This window comes from Numenius arquata, chromosome 8, assembly GCF_964106895.1.
Source record: "Numenius arquata chromosome 8, bNumArq3.hap1.1, whole genome shotgun sequence".
NCBI classification, from domain to species: Eukaryota; Metazoa; Chordata; class Aves; order Charadriiformes; family Scolopacidae; genus Numenius; species Numenius arquata.
In genome coordinates, this window is record NC_133583.1 from 57,167,064 (window position 1) to 57,189,098 (window position 22,035).

The window sequence follows — 22,035 nt, forward strand, 5'->3', positions numbered from 1 at the left end:
GGGGCACAAAGCAGGTGTGGACACTAACGAATTGTGCGAGGCACAGCAGGACACCGTGGGGCTGGACACTGAAAAATGATGTTACTTTTGTTGGGAGGAAGTCCAAGCGACTCGGTGACCTCTAACCGCTGGTGTACTAGGCTAAGGTATCTCAGTGCAGGGTTTAAATTTATTTGTCTTTCCATTTAATAAAGCCAATCAAGTTTGGAAATCTAGCACCAAGGTAAAAGTATTCCTTTCCTTGGTTAGCACCTTTATTAAGAGGCAATTAATAGGCAATAATCCTGGGAAAGCTGGCAGCATGAAAGCTAAAACCCCACCACCAAGCCTAAACAAAAACCCTTGCAAAACCCTCATGTACTCTCTGACCAGCTTGAAATGTGCATAAAATCAAAGGCGGAAGAAAAAAGGGCTCTGTGTTGGGTACAGCACTTTGAATCCCCGAGTCTTTGAAAAGTGAAAGCTTGTGCAGATTTAATGGGGGGGGGGGGGGGGGGGGGAATTTAAACAGGGAATAAGCTTTCGTTGGCCACCCATCGGAGAAGCTGCAGAGGGAATGGGAAGGGAAGAGGTGTTTCTGCAGTGACCCACCCATGCAGCTCTCATCTTCCCAGCCCAACCTTCACCTTTGCACTAAATTAAACACCATCTCGGTCTTTTTTTTTTTTTTTTAAAAAAAAAAAGTTTGGTTTTGATGGAGGTTGGGTTTTTTCCACTAAATCTTTCTTCTTTCAACCCTGCAGGTCAGTGGGATGTTGCTGGCTATCTCAACAAAGCAAAGGTAATTTCTAACAAGCGCTCTGTGATGTGTTTGGCTGCCAATATCCAAGCCCTGGGTGTGTTTTAAAGGTTTCGGTAGATTAGACATCTATCTAAATAAGTGAAAAAGATCATAAAATAATTTGGCAGGGCTGAGCAGGGCATCTAACTCCTCATTCAAGACACACTCTGTAAATATTTGGGTACCTAAAAGCGGCGGGCTTTCTATTTGAAGTACCTAATAGCTGATCTTGGGTACATATAAACCTTATTTGGTTTAGAACATTTATACATGTTTTAAAATGCACAAAAACTAGATTAGCCTACAGTAGGCTTTTATTAGGGCTTTAAAAGTGAGCTTCACAACTTTTAGAGAAGTAACACAGCAATGCAGATTAGCCTTGGCAGCTGCTGCAAGAGTGAACAACTCTTGAAGCCAATTGACATTATATATGTGTATATATGTATATATACACACAGATAAAATTTAAAACCATGCAGAATAGAAGTATTTCCATATTTCCATCATATGAAGCATGTGCTGACAATCACTACAGAGCCTGAATCTGCACCAGCACCAACAAAATAGGTGGGGGAAAGAGGGGTAGGAACTTGGTCAACCAAAAAGTAATCTCGGGGGACCTGATCCACAGCCCAGAGGTAGCCAAACCCATTATGTTTGGATTTTCAAAGGTCTTGAAAGCGTCAGTGGTGTGTCCTCTTCTCTATGCTTTTTGACTGAATCTGGATACTTGATGTCCACATAGTCACAAGAGACAGCTAGGCTAACATCACAAATACAGAGTACCTTCAACTCGGCATTTTATTGCTCAGTCTTAATTGTTCTTCACCTTGGTCCCAGCAGTCCAGAAGATTGCTCTGTGCATCTGCCTGTATTTTGCAAACACAGCTAATATCTGTGTTTGCAAAACACATTCCCATTCAACTCTATTACAGTTCCTCTACTCCCAGCTACACAGAGGCGTGAGGATAGACAATTCTCTAAACATACAAACAAACTCTAGACTTTATTGTAGAACAGGTACCTGCTTTAGAGTCCTTAAGAACCTGTAAACAAGGATCAGCATATATTGCATTTCTCTGATTTGATCTGTTTGGAAAAGTTCTAGGACAAAATGGGTTGAATTCCACAAAACTCAAGACATTAGTTCATTTTATACTTGCTGTAGGTTCTTCCACATAATTCACACTAACCTTTGTGCCTACCTCCATCAATCTGTCTGGTGTCCTTCCTACCAAGAGGCTGTCATTTCAGTCCACTTTATTATTAATAGTTATATTTCAGCCAAATTATATTAACTTCAATGTAAACCTCACCATTTTTAAGTCCACCAGCTGCTATAGAGTCCAGGAGACTTCCCAGTGAGCAGACACAGGTACATTTTGACATAGATGGGGATGTTTTCTGGGTTCTTACTTTGGGGGTTGGTTTTTTTGTTTGTTTTGTTTTTTTTAAGAAGAACCGGTTATTCAGGAACACTGGGCAAAATGCCTTCGTGTGCCTGCTAGCACAATAGCAAACAAGAAGAAAGCCAAGAATATTCATTTTCTATATGGACAACCCTGTAACATTGGTGACCCCAAGTTGCAGAGGTATTTGAGAAGTTCCTCTAAAAGGAACCTCTAAAAGGTAGCAGGAATAACAAGTATCTCCATCTGCTGCCCAAGCCCATCATCCAGAGCCGTGCCCACCCTTTGCAGTAAATACAGCCCTGTGCAACCTGGCACGTGCTTCATGACCCAGCCATCCCGGGAGAAGATTATAGAAAAGCTCTTGGTCACAGATACTTCAAACTAAATGTCAGATTATTCTCATGGACCACAAATTCCTCTGGATTCAAAATTTTGGTAGAAATGCTTCCTCGCGCGGCTGGAGCACGATGTGCTGGCCCCACGCTCCAAGAGCTCCAGATGAATGGGAATGCTGCCACTGATTTTGCTGGGAGAAATACTGCTCTTTTAGAGGGTACCTGTTACCTATTTCCAGAGGTAAACACCACATACAAAGGAAGAAAGAGGAGAAGGGAATTCCAAGAAGCGTGTTAAGTTGTTCCTCCTGGGAGTTTGGCATGGGCTGATGTATTAAAAGAGCTTTATATTAAAGTGCACGTATATTTTTAATACCTAAAAAATGCATTAATAAGAACCAAAGGTCTTATCCAAGCCACGATACCTAGATGCATATAAAATTCTGCATTTGTGGGGTAAAACAGATTTAAGCCAGACTGGCCAACCAGAAAAAGTTGGAGAGGGCTAATATAAAAGACATTATCAATGGGAACCCAGAGCCAGCTCCAGTCAAACATGAGGGAAACAAAGCCATAATTTCACATTTTCTCGAGCAAGTAATAAAATGCAATACACCACAAAAACCCCAACACATCAGCATCATTTGAGGCACCTCTATACATCCAAGTGCTTTGTAAGTTCTCACAGGTATGAGAAGTCTGACCAAGGATGAGCCAGCTTGAGTAGATGGAGGAAAAAAAAAAATAAATTAAAAATGTGCCTGTGAACTCCGCAATACTCAGGGCAAATGGATCGTGTGAAAAATACACTGTGGCGACTATTATGTTTTCAATTACAAACGAAGCGAACACGGTTTACTCTGCCGGTCAGCGGGGTTTGGAACGAGCCCTGTCTCGCCACGACTCCTCCAGGCTCTGCCTTCGAGGAAGGGCTCAGACCACTGCCCGGCTCTGGCAACGCTTACACTGACAGAAAGGGGCTCAACACCCCATTTCTTTGGAGGAAATCTAGGAGCTTCCTTCCAAACCTATGTAAGGGTGAGCATAGTTGCTGCTCCCCTTCTTCCACTTCATCCCACTGGCACACATTGGCTGCTTGAACCCTAATATTTCCCTAATATAACAACAAAGCTGCTCCACTCCCCCAACCTCTATTCAAAAGGAAGGTCTTGTGGGTTGTAGGTGTTGCTTTAATGTATAAAATATCAAGCAGAGATTCCTTATCTCAGCTTACTGCCCCCAAACACCACAATGTATGAGCCCTGTCCCCTTGTCTTTCCACAGCCACACGGAACCCTAAGAAGACCGAGTGGAAAAATCAAACATCAGCCAACACAATGCAGTCAGCAAGAATCTCCCTATTATTTTCCCCCTCTACTCCGCTCTGGTGAGGCCTCACCCAGAGTACCATGTCCAGCTCTGGGACCCCCAACATAAGAAGGACATGAACCTGCTGGTCCAAGCCCAGAGAAGGCCACAAAGATGATCAGCGGCTGGAGCACCTCTCCTATAAAGACAGGGTGAAAGAGTTGGGGTTGTTCAGCCTGGACAAAAGAAGGCTCCAGGGAGATCTTATAGCCCCTTCCAGTATCTGAAGATACAGCCTACAAGAAAGCCGGAGAGGGACTTTTTACAAGGGCATGTAGTGGTTGGACAAGGAGTAATGGCTTCAAACTGGAAGAGGGAAGATTTAGATTAGATCTCAGGAAGAAATCTTTTACTGTGAGGGTGGTGAGACACTGGAACAGGTTGCCCAGAGAAGCTGTGGATGCCCCATCCCTGGAGGGGTTCAAGGCCAGGCTGGATGGGGCTTTGAGCAACCTGGTCTGGTGGGAGGTGTCCCTGCCCATGGCAGGGGGCTGGAACTTAATCTTTAAGGTCCCTTCCAACCCAAACCATTCTAGGATTCTATGATTTTGAAATCAATAAAGGCAGAAAGCTTTTGAAGCAAAAATAAAGCCAGTTCACCTGGTCAACATCAGGTCCCTTAAAAACAAAACAAAACAAAAAAAAAAAATCAACAAAACCAAACTTCATCTGCTGAACTTCCCAAGCTTCCTTTCCCCCTTCCCAGAGCATCCCAGCCATGCACTGCAGCTGTAATTAAGCACGTTTTTGGGAGCAGCTGCCCTTGTGCGAGAGGAGGCAAAGCCTGTGTCCGCAGCACTGAAGCCTGCTGCAAGTAGCTTTCTGACCCAGTTCTGTCAATGTACCTATTGTAAATGCAAAATCCTTCTTTGGATTTGAAGCAGCAGCCACCTGCACAAATAAGGCCAGGTTATAACTCTGTAACCGAATACAAGCACTGAAAGCTTAAAAAGTTTGTAGTCCAAAAGGCACTTCTGACCTCTTCCTTAAAAGTTCACTAATCACTTTTAATTCATAATTTATTTCCTCTTAATATACTTGCTTTATATAATACCCCCCTTTTTTTCTCCCTCCCTTCTCCTCTTTTCTTTTTTCTGGAAGTTCCCCAGGAGAAAATGGTATTACACAACTCCCTTGATTAACTGGAAATGAAACTTTTCCCCCTCAGTAGTCGAGATTTGGTAGAGTTTCCAGGATATAATGCATGGTACACAGTGCTGAAAGGCAAAAAAAACCTGAGCGTAGGTGGAAATGATTCAAAGCCCCTTCAAGCGATGGGGGTTTGATCTCAGTGGTCTCTAGAGCAGAGCTCAGCAAGGCTTTGCCTATTCACTGATGGGTTAAAAAAAGCATAATATTATTAATATTATCTCTTTTCTCCCTCCTCTGTATTTTGACTGTAGTTACTGTATAGAGTGACACATATATAACAATACATGATATAACTGAGATATAACCTGGTAGCCAAGTAATACTAAAAGTAAATAAATAAAAATCATGCTCCTCATTAAAATAGCTTGGTTTTTAAGGGAGGGGAGACTTTGCAGGGGAAGGCAGAGGCACAATGGCTGTTGTCTTGGCCGTCCTGCCACCACGTTGCCCATAGGAATTTAAGTTACTTTGGTGGAAAGCAGCTGGGAACGGGATATTTTGGTGGCAATCTATCACCAGCAGTGACAGAGGTGCCCGCCTTGTGCTGCTCACAAGGACTTACCTACCCTGACCCAGCTGCACCTGGATGAGACCCTATGGATTATCTGGGTGCCTGAAAGCTAAAAGGAGATTTTCTGAGACACCATGGTTCCACACTGCACACCATCTCAGACGTCTGACTGCTTTTTATCCCCCTGAGAAACTGCATATTCTGCAAATTCAGGTGACACAGCGCTGTCACAGCGACACCTAAGATTTCCCCACCCTCTTCTGCAAGCACAGGGCCAACACCGGCACAGGGGCCAGCCACCGTGGGCACGTCCCCTCTTGTCATACTCGGTGTCACAACAGCCCCTTTCCCACGCACAGCCCAACCCACCCCACGATGGCTGCGTTCTGCAGCCAGGTGGCATTTCGTAGCCCTGTTTCCTTAGGGGACAGTATAAATCGGACCAGATCCAAATGGCACAGGCATCAGCCAGCTCAAGGGACACAACGTGTACCGTGCTTTTTAAAGCAAAAAATGGATAACTCCCAATTTCCCTTTCCAGCCCCTCCTGTAACAATGCTGTGCCCTGCTGTCAAGGAACGTGTGAATAAATTGGGGAAAAAGGTTAAAGAAGTCCAAGGGAATAGCAGTCCCTTTTTCTTTATTGCAGTTAATTTTGACAAAGGCTCTTCTGTTTCCTCCCACCCACCCCGCCCCCCCCTTTTTTTTTTTTTGGAAGGGCTTCATGCCAAGTTGCATTATTCCCCTTCACCATGGTACTGCCATGAAACCCGCCTGGTATGTTTGCCTGAAAATCGCAGGTTTTCATGGAAATTGTTTTTATCTCAACAACAGCTCCCTTTGTCACCTCCAACATGAAAAGAGGAGGAGAAGGGCTCAGGCTCAAATCCCATCCCAGCAACAAAGCATCCATGGAAAAGCACCACGACCTTCCAAATCCAGCATCACGAAAACCCAACGGGGCAGAAACCCTCCAAAAACCCTTTTACCACCTCCCTCGTCACACCGATACAACCGCAGACCCGTGCGACACGCTGCAACCCACTTTGCACAACCCCAGTTTTAAATGCTTTGAGGCTTGGGAAAAAGCCCGTACCAGCAAGTGGGGTTGTTTTGAAGGGGTTTTAAATGGAAATAGTTTCTTTTCTTGCAGCCCATCATGGCAACCGGAGCCCGCTGGCTCCCATCAGCAAGGCAGGAGCTCAGCAGCTCATCGGGGGTGTCCTCTATTTCCAGCCTATTTACTGCTCTGTTGAGAAAGGCGCCTATAGATGCTCTAGTTCTCCGATGGGAGTTTGGAGGGACTCAGTTATTCAACAAACCAACCCTTTCTAAACGCTGTCAAAGGAGTGATTTGATGCCTTTCAGTGCTTACTATACAAAACACTGAAAGCCCAGCAAACTTCAAAAGCCGCAGAAGCGGAGCTGGAGTTTGGCAGGAGTTCATTAGCTGCCTGTGTCCTTCTGTGTGTGGCTTGTAATTACATGCAGACCCGATGCCAAATCCTCATCTACCGAGGGGTACCAATTAACATGCTGCTGGATGATTCACAGGTAGCTAACGTCAAGATTTATACAACCGGCGTGCCAAATATCCCATGCTTTATTACTATTATTATTATTTTTTTTTTAAGCTAGACTTCTTTTCTTTTTTTTCCAAGTTATCGTACAATTAAGGTTTTGGCAGCAAAATTGGGATCGTCCAGCCTGTTCCCAGGCCACACACTGGTGGGCCTGATCCTGCTGTCACTGTGCACCAGCATCTGCAGGGACCTGTGCATCCCTCAGTGCATGGGCCAAGGACTTGCAAGTTGAATCACCTACTGTATTTTCCCTTTGTATAAAACATACTTTTCTGCTCCAAGGAGAAAAACCTCCACAACTGAGGTACAATTTGCACTCCATACTTGCCTTTCCTCCTGTTTGCACCCTCTCACTTCTATAAGCAATAAAAGAGTAATAGCAAGAGCTTTAACAGCAGCTGGAAAAGCTGAGGAAGCAGTTACATAAAAGTGGGGAGAATGCATCCAGAGCTGCATCTTCTGCAGGAAAATACAGCATTTATTGCATCCTAAGACCAAAAAAAAAAGAAAAAAAGCTCTTCTTCTCTTACTTGATATCGGCATTCCTTTGCAGCCAGCTGGCTCTCAAAGCAGCCCTTGGCAATTGAAACCTTGGGAAGTCAAACACAACAGCACGGAAGCGAATCTTTTGTTTTCCTGCTTCTTCATTCTTGTCTTGTGTTTGATCTCCAAACAGATTTCTCAGGCTAGGGGGAAACCGTGGGCCCAGAGGAGCATCTTGGCACTGACTTGGAGCAGATCTCCAAGCACGGTGGTTTGCCACCACTGTTGGTTTTCCCATGGAGAGCAGGAGACCCAGCCTTCATTTCCTTCTTCTGCTTGACTTTCCTACTTTCCAAAAGCCAAGGCGTGCCCATTGAACTTCTCCTACCCCCGGCATGCACCACCTCAGTGGCCCCCTGTCCCCAGAACCACCATGAAACAAATGGCAAGTGAGATGGGCACAATTTCAGATTTAATGGAGTTTTGATGCTCCTGGACAGAAACGAGACTGCAAGCAGGAGCAGCAAGAGGGAATCTACAGAAATGGTCAGCCTTGATGTAACACTGCTTCCAAAGGTACCAGCCACAGGACAACTATGCGCTCAAAAATCATGGGTTTGGGTGCATTATGGATATAGGTATAACACCCAGAGACCTTCACTGGCAGTAATTGGGTGGCTTTACTCTTCTTTCCTACCTCTGTCATACAGCTTTTCCTGACAGCCAGTTTCTGTGTTAATTTTTCTGACAGTTGTTCAGCACGCAGACACCCGTGTCTCCCACTCTCCCCTCTAAACACCCCCGTTTCCATACATTTTCCTCTCTCCGCAGAAGAAGTGATTTCTCCATTACACTTCTTGCTCCCATACCATCGCAAAACACCTTCAGCCCTGAGGGATAACTCAACGCCAGAAGAGCTGCAAGCACAACCCAACGCTTGCACCACTTTATCCTTCTAATAAACCTTTCACTGCATTTGACACGATACAGGTCTTGTCCAGCCATGAAAGCTTTCTTGCTTATCAGGAGAATTTTTAATCAACCAGAAGGGAAAACATGGCCTGACATTTTATTGCTTCCTTGCTCTTTGCTTTTAGATGTTTTGGTTTCTTCCAATTTGTACTCCTGCTAATCTCTTTAACCGTGGATCGGTGGAAAGCCTCAAGTCTTTCATGCCCAGCAGCTTCCCCCAGATAATTTGCAGGCAGAGGAGTGTAGGGGCAGTGGGATGGGGTGGGGGGGGAAGCTCATGGTGGGGTGGGAGAAGAAGGCACCAGGCATCAAGCTCTCACAACTCACTGCAGGTTCTGGGACATGGTTTTGTCCTGGCCACAATTACAAAACAACAAACAACGTCTGTGGGGAAGGGTCATAAGAAGTTCAGCTTTCCTCTATTAAAACCATCTGGTGCCTATAAAAAAACCCAACTGGTTGGTTGGAATGGTTGGTAGCACCTCCTCCCTGCTCAGCACTTCCTGGCTCTTCCAAAGAGTGTGGTGGCACTCAGAGGTGCCACCGCGAGGGACAGGGCTACTGTGGGAACAGGGGGCCTGGTGGACGCACACCCCGCTTTGCATCCCTCCTGCTGTGAAGATGCTCCAGCATCCACTTCATTTCTCCTTATCCGAGTCAGACCCTTCTTTAGGATGTGCCTGTCCACCCAGCGCCCTGGGCTCCAGCCAGAGTGAGCCTGTGAGCAGGCTGTGCTTTCTGAGCAAAATAAAATGCCCCTGCAAGGCCAGCTTGGGACCCAGCAAAGGGTTTCTCCAGGTCAGAGACACCGATGGGTCCCCCTCCAGCACCAACAACGAGAGGCATCGCCAAACCTGCAGGGAAGGTGGGGATGGGAACCTTTTTTTTTTTTTCCTTTATTAAAAAAAAAAAAAAAAGTCTAAACCTCCCCTTTGTTTCCAACAGAAATAAAAGGAGAAGGAAAAGAAAAAGAGGAGCGCTTGCAGCCAGTTCCCCCAGCCTGTAACACAAAACCGCGCTGTGCTGGGAAACCTTACACCGCGCGGCATCCAGCTCATGTACTCCTGCTCCGCTCGCCGCCTCCCGGATGCTTCCCCAAGCCCAAACTGCCCTTGAGAGAAGCCAAGCCTCAGCCTCTGCTGAAAAGCCTCTTTGTTTGGATTCCCTTTCCAAATCAGCGTATCCTGAGATTGAACTCCCTCCCACCCCTCTGCAGGGCTTTTTAATGTTCAGATGCCTTGGCAGCGGCCAGATTTGCCAGCAGGTTTGCGGTCCTGTAACAGCGTTCAAACCCTCGGTGCTGGGGCACGTACAGCACTAGGAACTTTCTTCACGTTAAAGGAGAGAGGAGGGGGGAAAAAAAGAAAAAAAAAAAAAAAAAAGGCCAAAGAAAGCATTGCAGAATTACTTCAAACGATCCTTTAATCGTGAATTGTGACCAGAGGAGCTAAGTTCTCCTTAATTAAACAATAGCTTTAATCAGCCTTCAATAGCCTACATTAAGGCACATCAGTGAGCTGGAGAGGCACTTTTTTTCCCCTCCCTCTTAAATTGGAATAATTGAAAGAAAACTAGACAAGGCATCACTGCTCCTGAGAGAAACACAGGCATGGAGTTTGGTCCATCCATGCACCACCAAGAGGGTTCAACTCTAACTGCTGCCATGAGCTTTCCATGCAGCTTCTAGTCCATCGCTCATTGCATCCAGAAATTAAGTGCATTTTCCTGCACTCCCCACTCTGTCTGCAAGATCAGGGAGACAAGTGTGCTACATCCATACAGCCCCCGGCATGCAGCGGCGTCCCCTGTCTCCCTCAAGGTTTGTGATCCCACAAAAGGCAGGAGATATGGTATTCCCATGGGGAGAACCCCTGCTCTAGCACCCGAGACACCAAGGCAATAATTTCAGCTACCACTCAGAGCAAAACCCGGCAGAGCTTGCAGCAAGGGACTATAATGGGAATGTCAGCCCCACACCTTGCACCAACACCAAGGGGGGAAAAAAAAAGTAATAATAAAAATCAACCCTCTTCTCCAAAACCAGCCTCAGGCCCAGGACTTAAAGCAGTTTCATTGGGGAAAAGTTGTTTTTCACTTGCAGTTAGCTTTTTAATCGACCTCAGCGTTATATCTTTCCCTGTGAAAGCAAAACGCTGAGCATTTAAGCAGGTGGATTTTCAGACTGTGGACCCGATCCTGCGTTCGTAAAGCAATACCCACTTTTGCAGATAACTTCAGCGAGAGCAAAAAGCAAAGTCCCTTATGTCATATCCACAATCCAGATGCGTCCCAAACTCTATCCCGCTTGTCTGGCCGTTTTAAACACGCTGCATCCCTAGACTCTGCAGTAGCTCTTAGAGCTTTAAGCACCAGAAAACTTCTTTTGTGCCCACGCATGCAGGGATTTATCAAAACAAGCGCTCTCTAAAACGCTATTTGACTTTTCCATGGGTTTTTCGTTTGATAAAGACACATGCCAGCTCAGTCAGAAAAAGTAAATGCCACAAAACTTCTCCTTTAAGGAGAAAAAAAAAAAAAAAACCACCAAAAAACACAAACCCCAACCACCCAACCCTCACAGACCAATGCTTTAGAAATGCTTCCACATGCTAATCAGCCTCCTATTCAGCTCCAGACTGAATAGGACTCCAACAATGACAAAGAAATACGCTGAACCTATTCCACATTTCATCCCCTTCACTCAAAATGTTGCTGTTACCTTGGTTTTCAGCAGCTTTGTGGGAGCTGCCGCAGAATGACAGCTGTACGCTAAAGCCGCAGGGACGGTCAAGAAACGAGGGGTGTTGGATGAAAAAATATCCATCCCAGGTTACGGGAAAAGAGATGGAATTATTTGATGAGTTAGGCACTGATGATGCAAACTTTGATAAGAATAAATGAGAAAAAAAAAATCTAAGAAACAGAAAAAAAAAAAAAAAAAAAAGAGGCCTCTACTGAAAACATAGCCTCTTGTGGTCAGGCAGCAAAAGGAACTTTTTCTTTGTCTGGCAAGTATGAGTAGCCTAAAGACCCCTCCAAGCCTTTCCTTTGAGAACAAGCCATTTGCGTTATTTATTATCAACTGGCGGATGTCTTGGTGCACCTTCCCCCCTCCTCCCCCATATCCTTAACCAGAAAAACTTCAGCTCTTATTTTGGGAACAGACGAGCCAATTCTCACTGCAATGGGTGATCTGAGGTCGTTTCCTTTTTCTGCAGAACACAGAAGATGGGAACGGAGCCACCCGGGGAGGCTTTCACAGGAATTGAGGTGGAAGCTCCGGGACAGGTGCACACATGTCCTAGGGACACGCTTTGGCCCAAGCCCAGGGAGCAGCAAATTTCTCCTCCATGATTGCACATCACTGAGGATCTGATTTCAAAAGATACCTTGGGAGGCTGGTGAAGGCCTGGCAGGAGCACTGAAGTTTGCAGCTTCACTGAAATTGTCAGGAATTAGAGGTATCTCAACAGCTCCGAAAGCCCCACTGGGCACATCCGTACTAGAAATACTGCCTTCAAAGCGTGCCCTCACCAGGCTCCAGCCCCCTGCCTACGCGTGGGGGTGATGTTCCTCCACTCTCCCTGTCTCCTTAGATTAGACATTCCCAGAAGCACAAACCTCCCCTGCGACGTGCCTGGGCAGGACCAGGGGCAGCAGAGCTCGGATCCCACCACAGGACTCCTCCGGGGCTGCAACCCAGTAATGAAAGGGAGAAGCAGCTCCCCAAAAAAAGCAAGGGCCATCAGATCAGTGATCAAAGAGCAGCTTCAGAAACCTGCTAACACCAAACTGATTCACAGCTATCAACTTCAAAGGGGTTTTGCTGCCTGGCATCAGCTTGCCGTCCATCCAAAATTACCCCATGAGCATCACTCAGAACACAAATGCTCCCGGTGTCCACTGACCAGACCTGCTTACCAGCATTTTGCCACGCTATTTTCACCTTTCCCTTTGGAAACTAACATTTTAAAGAGCGGTGGGCTTTGCAGAAAAGCCTTGGGAGACCTCAAAATGCTTGGGGTGCTGGACCGGTTGCCACGGCTGCGCTGGTTGCTCATTCAGGCCAGCCTCCAGCTGAGCCTTGCTTAGAGAAAGGTCCATCACACCACCCCAAAACAGAGGTCATAAATAACTTGCCGAGAAGACAGGAAGCCCAGACCCCATTTGACACGTTGGCTTTCAGATTCAATGGTTGGACTTTTTGAGACACATGATGATGTCTCAGCTTTGCACAAGCACATGGTGAATTAACAGCAACACAATTAATATCCACGCACAGTGCCTGTCTCCAATACATGCATGATCAGATACAGGAGCACTGCTGTAAAAGCTTTCAAAAATGGCTGTCATTGTCACTAATTTATGGTAAAACCAGGTGAAAGCTAATTACAGGATGCCATGCAGCTTGTCATTTCCCTCACGCAGCAGCGGGCTACAACCCTGACGCTGCCGGGAGAAGCGAGCTCTCAGAGGGAGCATCATTTGTTTCAAGAGGGATGGCTGCCCAAAACCACTAACTAGTAACTTTCACTTTTTCTTTTTAACCCCATGGAAAGAAGAATCGTGCTGTTCTCAGTTCCTCCAACCACCAAAGCTGAAGCAGTTCCAAGAGGTACATCCTGCCACCTGCAAATGCCCAGAACAGTGAAGGACACCTCCATGCCACAGCTACCTTCAGTGTTCTGGGCAAGTTCTAGATCAACCCAGCAATGCCAATCCAGCCTCATTTTGCTGTATCTCTCAGGCACCATAGGCTAAGCCTACTGGTATGTTTTATCAGAAAGGCTGGAGGCATCTCCCAAGCTTCTCTGTGCTACGGTCAACAGAGCTTTCATGTCTTTTTGGGTAAGGGATGAAAAATTATGGGGAAGTACTAGAGGGTTATGAACACTCTCCACTGATTCAGTGTCACCAGCATCATCAGACCCACTGCAAGCTTCATTTGGGCTTTGGCTGGCAGCCCCAGCCAAGCCCTGTAGCTCCTGACTGAGAGCACCACATGCTCAGATAAGACAAGCTCATGTATGGGTGCGAGCTACAGGCAACACCGGAACAAGAACACAGGGCATAAAGAGCACAGGCATTTTCAGAGCATCAGAAGCTCTGGAGTTAAATTACATGTTCTGCTTGTAACGTTTACTTGATGCAGAGAGTCGGTTTTCAACCCTCTGTCTTCAAAACATCCAACGCATGTGAAAAACAAGCCCACTTACGTGACCAACTTGAAAGGACAGAGTGTATAGGGATTTCTGATATTTAGAAACCCACCAGGACAAACCAAGTTTTCAAACTTGTTAATACATTGTCCTGGTAACAAACTTATGCTTAAGGCAAGTTTTCCAACGGTGTGTGTCAAAAGCTATATGAAGACACTTCAAAATTCTCTTTTTTGGGTGATGTTCTGCCTCCTCAAGTCTAACTTGAGGAGCAGCTTCCGCTGATCGTGATCCCACTGTTCCAGCTCAGCCATCGCATGCAGCTAAAAGGCAAGAAGGGATTCTCGAGCATAACTTCCCAACAGCTGCTCTGAGACAACTCCATACACAGACACCCGATCTGCCCTAAGGAGATTTCCACCTACTGAAATTGCGGAGCAGGTAGTGCTTCTCCAAGGGACATGCCATGGGAGAAAGCAAAGCATGGATAGATAGGGTGGCTTTGAAAGGGATACGAATGCCCTTTTGAGAAAGGGGCCACGCTGGACCACGAGGAGATGTGACAGACAGAGCAGCCTCTTCCCAGCTTTTGGTGAGACCTCCCCAGCAGAGGTATCTGCAAAGCCTAGCCAAAGGCCAGGCAGGGAGGACCTCCATGCAGGCAGCACCACATTGGCATGGTGGGAAGCACAGAGGGCTGCTTCAGCCTCTGCTCTACCAGGGATCCCCCAGCTCTACCACACCAGCCAGTGGGGAAAAAAAAAAGGAATAAAACCCAAGTGTATTCAGCAAATTGACTTCAGACTTTGTCATTACAGAATAAATGCTGGATTATTTTAATTTACCTCTTTTTTGAGGCTTTATCATTCACTTGATTCCCATTTTCAAGCTTTTTTTTTTTTTTTTTAAAATATGAAACCTGACCTACCAAAAAACCAACACAACGCAGAAGCCAGGGCCCTGAGACAGAAACAAAAGAAAGAAAAAAAAAAAATTTAAAAAAAATAAATGACAGCACTCATACTAAAAGTCCAGCTGGCACCCTGCTGCATAGGAGGGAATGCTGCATGCAGGGAGGGGGGTTCCTTGTGGCTCCCCCTACCCCAGGATACAGCCCCCCGGGGATACACGGGGCCGGGGGAAGCCGCCGTTCTCAGCGCCGGCTGTGCGGACGTCGGGATGGGAGGGTTTGAAGGCTGCTGCCTTTCCCCATTCTGCCTTCAACAGGCATGCCCTTGTTCCAGGCGCAGGCAGACTGGGCGACCACAACGGTCCCTTCTGGATTACCATGGATGAAGCGGGAGCATTGTATGAAGGAAACGGAGAGGATGGAGTCTGCTCCGCCAGAGCAAGCTAAGGAGCGGAGCTGGGGCTTTTTTCCTCCCCCCCTGCTCCCACCCCTTTTAAAGTCATTTCAGGCAGAGATGGAGGCCTGCAAACATCCTTCCCATCTCAGATTCAGGCACTAAAGAGGAGCCCGGTTTGCAAGACTGTGCCCGCGCAGCATAGGTTCCCCAACTGTGGTATGCAAACCATCTCGGGGCGATATACGGAGGTACATACATCTGGAGGATATACCATCAGCCTGTATCTAGACAAACAAAGTCAGACCAAAACAGCCTGAGAAAGGCATGCATATTAAATTGAGATTTGAAGGGTATAAAAATAATCTGTTTGATCTGGGAGCGATGTTTATATTATTTTCTGTGCTGACTACAAACAGACAATTAAAAAAAAAAAAAGTGTCATCTACTGTAATTGTGATCCCATCTCCCGCCTGTCTCAGCAGCAGGTACACAGGACTGAAAGCACTTCTGGCCATGAAAGAGTTGCACGTAATTCTGCTTTCCTGGAGACACATCTTCAGGCTGGCCGAATTCCACCAACTCGGGAAAGCCAGCAGATTTATACCCCCGAGGACTCAGTCTGCCATAGGTACGGCATTTCCTTGTTCTGCAATTAACACCTCAAGTATAATTGTCACTAATAACCTGCTCTTGATAGGTTTTTTTGGTTTTCATAAAGCCAACACGAAAAAAAAATTGTATTTTAAACACCTCCAAAATAGTTCTCTCTCGTCTTTTCTTCCAGTTATCTTTGGCTCCCCGGGTCTTTCAAGAGAGGGAAAAAACTAAGGATGGGTATCACACTTCGATGCTGACTGTTAGTTTAATAAGCAGCTTTTCAAGGCTCAAAAAAGCTTCTTTACTCCCAAATCATGGTGGGGTACAACCACACAACCCTATGCCAACATGCCACCTCTGCAAACCTGCCTTTGCCAAAGCACTTCCATCGCCGAGACAGACCTCGCTGACGCCAAAAGATCCTACGAGAATTAAAATAAGCGATAAATAAACATTAATGACCAAACCCCATCTAGGGATGCTCCAAACATGATGATGACTCTCCACCCACACAGCTTCTCATGTGTGGTATGGACACAGTCCTCCCCAATGGGGAGAGGACACGGCATGGAGAAGACAACGCCAAGGCGTTGGGACTGCCTGGCTGGTTTAGTACAGTCGGATCTCGCTGTCCTTTGCTGAAAATAAGAAATGGTTGGGTCAGCAGTTTCTTCAGGAGCATACAGAAAGATGTTACCTACACGACAAGTGAGCCCTGCACAGCAGGGTAGTCTTAAAAAACACAACCCCAACCCAAACAAAGCAAAGTTGCTTAGCTCATCAAATTCAACTTTACAGCATCCAAATAACTCTAACCTCATCCCTCATCTTTAATTCCTCCCACTCCTTACACTTAAATGACAATCCCAGGCTTGTTTGCGCTGATTTTCGTGGTGGAGCGACAGGGCCCCTGGCAGAACTCAAACCCTTTTTGCTTCTGAAAGCTGGACACCGACACAGTTTTCTACACAGAAGAGGAAAGTTAAGAGTAATCTAAACTGTTAGCCCAAATTATAAGATTATATCCCCACTTACATAAACATGTCAAGGTCCTGCTAGTGTAAATATTTACTTTTAAAGTTCATTTTAGCATCAAGCTGGCTACAGAAAAGGAGATGGCAAATTTGTGAGAAAGCTGAAGAGATACTAAGGTCGTAAGAGGCCTATCCATCTGTTGCTTCAAAATCTCCCAAAGGCAGTAAAATTTGTGCTGTACAGATTAACGGGGACTGAGAGAAGACAGAAAATTAAATTAGGAGACAGAAAATAAGAAGGGCAGTAAATTATGTGCAGTTTACATCTCACCAGCCTGAAACACGCTCCCATAAACCCGATTTCCCCAAGCCTAGGAAGCAGGTATGCCAGATGAAGTCCCTCTATTTAATAGCACAAGCAGAACCTTTTGGAAGCTCTTCTACCTGCACAAACAGAAGCTACCGAAGATTCTCATCTGCCCTATGGACCTTGCTGACATAGCCTTCCCCTCTGCCGAGATTCCACGCTCAACTTGGCGCCCATCAGCAAAGCGCAGGTGGCTGCTGAGAGTTCACTGAACACGGGGAGTCTCTGTCAAGGGAAAAACCAGCAGGTCTGAGAGGAGTAAATTTAACCCTAGATGCTACACCTGTGGGGCCAGCCTCCAAAATATCCCACCTTGAGGGTCAGGGCAGGAGGTTTTTCTCCACCTGGCTTGTGTCTTCTGCGGGAAGGCGGTGGCTGGTTGCAGCAGCTCCATGCAGTGCTGTGTCTGGGCACCAAAATCCCACAGCGCCGAGGAAAGCTGCCCAGTGGGACCTGACCCAGTCAAGGTCACACCAGTCGTCCCCCCCAAGTAATGGCTCTATGCTCTGGGCAGGAGGTACAAGAAACTCCTGGCAAAGGGATGGGGCTGCGATTGAGCTGTGGATGATCAGATGAAGGTGGAGTGAGGTCCTCCCATCACACCTCTTATTTTGCTGCTCAGAGAGTTCCCCACAGCTCTCCAATGTGAAGCCACCGAGCTGCTTAGCGGGGGCAACTTCAGCCCCCCGGCTGAGCTCCTCAATCACATTTTCAGATGTGTCGCAGTGATCAGTGATGGGACAGCAGAGACTCTCCCACACCACCAACCTCATCTGCGGCCCTAACAATTTCAGGAAGCATCTTCTAGTTCTCTAAACAGAGTCCTCCAGAGAGGAGGAAGCAGATGGAGAAAGTTATTTTCCCCCCTTGGATGACCTGCTTTAATAAACGCACACTCAGTTCTTTTCTGCCTCTTTTACCGAGTTAAGCACCGACGTGAAATTTCTGGGAAGTTCACAGTGTTGGTGATGAAATCTCTTGCTCATGCAAGAAACCAGGGATTTATCCAAGTGCCAAGTGCACTCAGAGGAGTGGGGTATTCCAACATATTCAGGTCCCTGCCAGCCCAACACAAGTTGGAAATGGGGGGATGTCTTTTTCAGCAGCTCTTCATCTGCCCTACTCCACCAGCAACATGCTTCTGCCAATGGCTCAACAACTTTGCTCCCTGTGATCCCCAAGGAACAAAGATACAAATCTTCCCCTTATGCGTTTACTATCAAGATAACCACTGTACTTAATGATGAAAGACAAAGTGGATCTTTCTACCAACTCGCGCCAAATCAAAGCCGAAGGAAGCTCCTGATAGCTCCACTTTACTTATTCTGACTTTCTTAGATGTTTATGATAATTGTCTTCTGGGTAATTTGTTTAAATTTGTATGTAAACAAAGAAGGGTTTGTACACATCTACCACCTCACAGAGAGCTGACGTGTATCACTTCTGAAATGTTTCAACCATAGTTTATTCTTTTTGGTTTAGCCCCCCATAGAAAACTGATTCAGGTCAGAACTACGGCAGTACCTGCAGGAGAAGCCAAGGCAGCGTCACAGCCCTCTGCAAACCAAATGACCGGTTTTAATACTTCCTAAAGTGGTCCTCAAATGAGAAAAAGCCTTCTGTTTCCCTGTTACTCTGAATGTCTTTGGGCAGCCGCTCAAGAGGCGTAACTCAGTTTAACTGCACTGGAGGCCATTGGCCATGTGCCTACATGCACCAGCAGAAGACCTCTACTGAGTACCTCCACATTGAAACAAGTCATTTCACCCAATTCTGCTTCTCATTATCTTACACAGGACTCTGGTTTTTTTACCGAATGTGAAAATACCCATCAACTTGTATCTGTCCAATTTTCTTGACGAGATCAGGAAGGAAGAAAACTGGGAATCAAGTGCTTGATTTAAGGTATTAGTCTGCCCTAGCACAAGGCCAGAGAGAAGAGCAAGCCACAAGCCTCCTGTGAGCGGGGCAGCTGACTTTCACACCAACCCATGCCCAGTCATCCACCAGCAGGTCCGATACTACTGGTCTGGGTGTATTTGAAAAGCCCATCCCCAAACACACATCACGGGCTATATCCATCATGTAATCACCTCCTTTACCACGTCCCACCCGTGCTCTTCACCTGCCGGTGATCAGCCAGAGCTAAACTTTCCTTCAGCTGTTGAATTCATGCTCTTACTTTTAAATGCTCCACACACAAAATTCAAAAAAAAAAAACCAAACAAAAAACAAAACCCAAAACAAAAAAAAAAAAACTCCCCACAACCCCAACTCTGGTGTTTACTTTCCGATTTCCACCTGTAGTAAATGCGAAACAAAGCAACAATCACAGTTTTTGCCGTATCACATTATTCCCCCCTAACAATACCTCCCAGTGATGCTTGATAAGTTCTGTTTACCCAAACTATCACAAGTAGAATAACACATGTCAACTAACTGCTTTTGCAGCTAGGACCCTTAGTCTAGAGAAGGGGAAGAAAAACCCTTTAGCCCATTGAAATGGCACTTACTCATGCCAGGAATGCCTGAAGTTAAGAAAACTCGCCTAAATAAAAGTTTAAAAGCTCTGACTCCTAGGAGCTGTTTTACTAGGAATCCAACCTTCTGTTTAAATAAGTGAGGTAAGTCAAGCTAGTTATGTTTCTACTTATATTAGTTTCATATATGGGATATCAAGTATTTTTATTTTTTCCAGATACAAGAAGATGAAGCTTTCTGCACTGGCCTCTATTCTTGTGGGAATATAAAGAGAAAACCATGCCTCTCTTCTTAATGTATTAGTGCCTCGTAATACACACCAGATGATCAATAAACTACATAAAAATTAAATCAAACTGACAGTCTTTAAAAAATGGCCTCTAAGCAGAAACAATTGTTTTAAAGACTGTGGTGTCTGGAGTATTAAACTCACGTGCTGTTGTGTTATTAATCTCTTTTGTTGGAAGCCAGTTGATTTCCCCTGCCTGTGTCTGTCAATTAAATATTCAGCATCGCGGCCATAATTGAACGGTTGATGTTTTGGCATCCAAAAACCTTTTTGAGACAGCCTGTTGACAGTTTCCTTACATGCCATACCATTTCCAAAAGCCAAGCGGGCTAGCAAACCAAGACCTCTGCCAGTGACTCCGAGATGCCGGAGAGCACTTCAAAGCAATCTTTTCGCCAAAAAAAAAAAAGAAATAATAATAATAAAAAAAAATAAAAGAGTTTAGCGAGATGCCTGCACTGGGTGTAAGAAGGGGAGAGGGGAAAAAAAGGCAGAACCGCTGGTAAACTCCATATCCGAGCAACACAAAGTAACTAGAGTGGCAAGAGTTTCTCGTTTTTGGTTTTTTTTGGGGTTTTTTTTTTTTTTTTTTTTTTTTTTGCCATTATTAACACAAACAGAAGTAGACCCGAGCTGGGCTGTTCGCTGCAGCCGTAGAGCACTACCTCCACCTGGAGCTGGCCCCGGAGCCTACCGGGGTGCCGCCGGGGTGCGGGGCCGGCCCGGGGGACACCCCCGGGGGGCGCATCCCCGAGCCCACAGTGCCCCCTGCGTGCGGCCGGGCTGCTCCCCCCACACACACCACCCCTAAACTCCCCCCCCCCCCCCGCCTCCGCCGAGTCAGGGCATGGCAGCGGGGAGAAACAATAAATAAATATAGTAATAATCGGTAAATCGGGGTGCTGTGCCTACCTCTCCGCGCCGAGAGACGGCTGCCCCGCTCCCCCTCTCGACCCCCCCAGCCCCTCTGTGACCCCGGTGGGACGCGCTCCCCGCCCCGGCCGGTGGTCCCGCTCCCCGGCCCGGCCGGCGGCCCCGCTCCCCAAGCAGGGCTCGCCCCGGCCGGTGGCCCCGCTCCTGCCCGCTCCCCGGCTCGCCTCGGCCCGGCTTTTGTTCGGGAAGCGGCGCGGCCGAGCTCTGCCCCCCGCCTCTCCCTCCGCCAAACTTTCCCAAAGCGGGAACCCGGGGGGCCGTGGGGGGGACCCGGGGAGGGATCTCGGAGCGGGGGGGGAAGGGGCGCGGAGCCCCGCGGCTGCTCACCCATGACGAGGCAGAGGAAGTCGAGGCAGATGAGCAGGGCTTTCTTGCTGCTGCTCTTGGCCGGGTTGTTGTTGAGCGCCGGGCTGCCCCCATTCTTGCTCTCCGGCGGGATCGCCTTGTCGTACTTGTAGCTCTGCATTATCGGGGCGGGGGGGGGCGGGGGGGGGGAGCGCCCGAACCCCGCCGAGCCGAGCCGTGCCGTGCCGCGCAGAGCCGGGCCGAGCCGCCGGGCACACAGGCGGTGCGCCGGGGAGGTGCTGCCCGCGCCGCCCGGAGCCGCTCCCGGCCTCTCCGGTGGGGCACGGGGAGGCGAAACGCGGGCGGGTTTTCCCCGCTTCCTCCCCCCCACCCCCTCCCCAAATTAATAATAATTTAAAAAAAAAATAAAATAAAATAAAATAAAATAGCAAAACCAAACCAAACCAAAACCACCAGTAAAAGAGGGGCGGGAGGGATGGGGGAGCGAGGGAAAAGTTTTGCGGGTGTCCCAAGGCGGTGGAAAAGTCCTGAAGGAAAAGCCGGGGAGGAGGGATTAAAAAAGAAAAAAAAAAAAAATAAAAAATTTATATATATATATATATGTATATCAAGATCTCAGTACGCGGGGGGAAAAGGTGCGGAGCGAGGAGCCGGGCGATGCTGAGTCCCGGGGGCAGGTGGGCTCCGCGCTCTGCTCTGCTCCGCTCCGCTCCGCGCTGCGCTGTGCTGGGGGCTCCCGCCGCGCCCGCCCCGGCCGCTCTGGGAGCCACCGGCTTGTTTCTGCACTTTTATTTCGCGAGGTCCTTTCCACCCCTTAGGAAAAAAAAAAAAAAAAGAAAAGAAAAAAAAAAAAAAAGAAGGGGGGGGGGGGGAAATCAGTCACTTCGCCTCGGATGGGATATCCAAGTAAGCACAGCCCCTTTCCTGCATCTGACATTTTACATAGATAATTAACTCCACATTTTTTTCCTGAGGGAAGTTAAAAAAAAAAAAAAAAAAAAAAAAGAGTCAGGAACTAAAAGTTT

The 22,035-nt window shown here is 47.1% G+C and overlaps 1 protein-coding gene across 1 annotated transcript in view; it reads right to left on the minus strand.

The window, feature by feature from the left end:
• The window catches only part of PLPP3 (phospholipid phosphatase 3), a 45,391-nt gene extending 24,063 nt beyond the window's left edge, over positions 1 to 21,328 (minus strand). The window contains exon 1 of the mRNA XM_074151713.1: positions 21,032 to 21,328. Coding sequence (XP_074007814.1) covers positions 21,032 to 21,170 — 139 coding nt within the window. The 5' untranslated portion in view covers positions 21,171 to 21,328. The remainder of the gene's footprint in view (positions 1 to 21,031) is intronic.
• Positions 21,329 to 22,035: the final 707 nt, after the last annotated feature.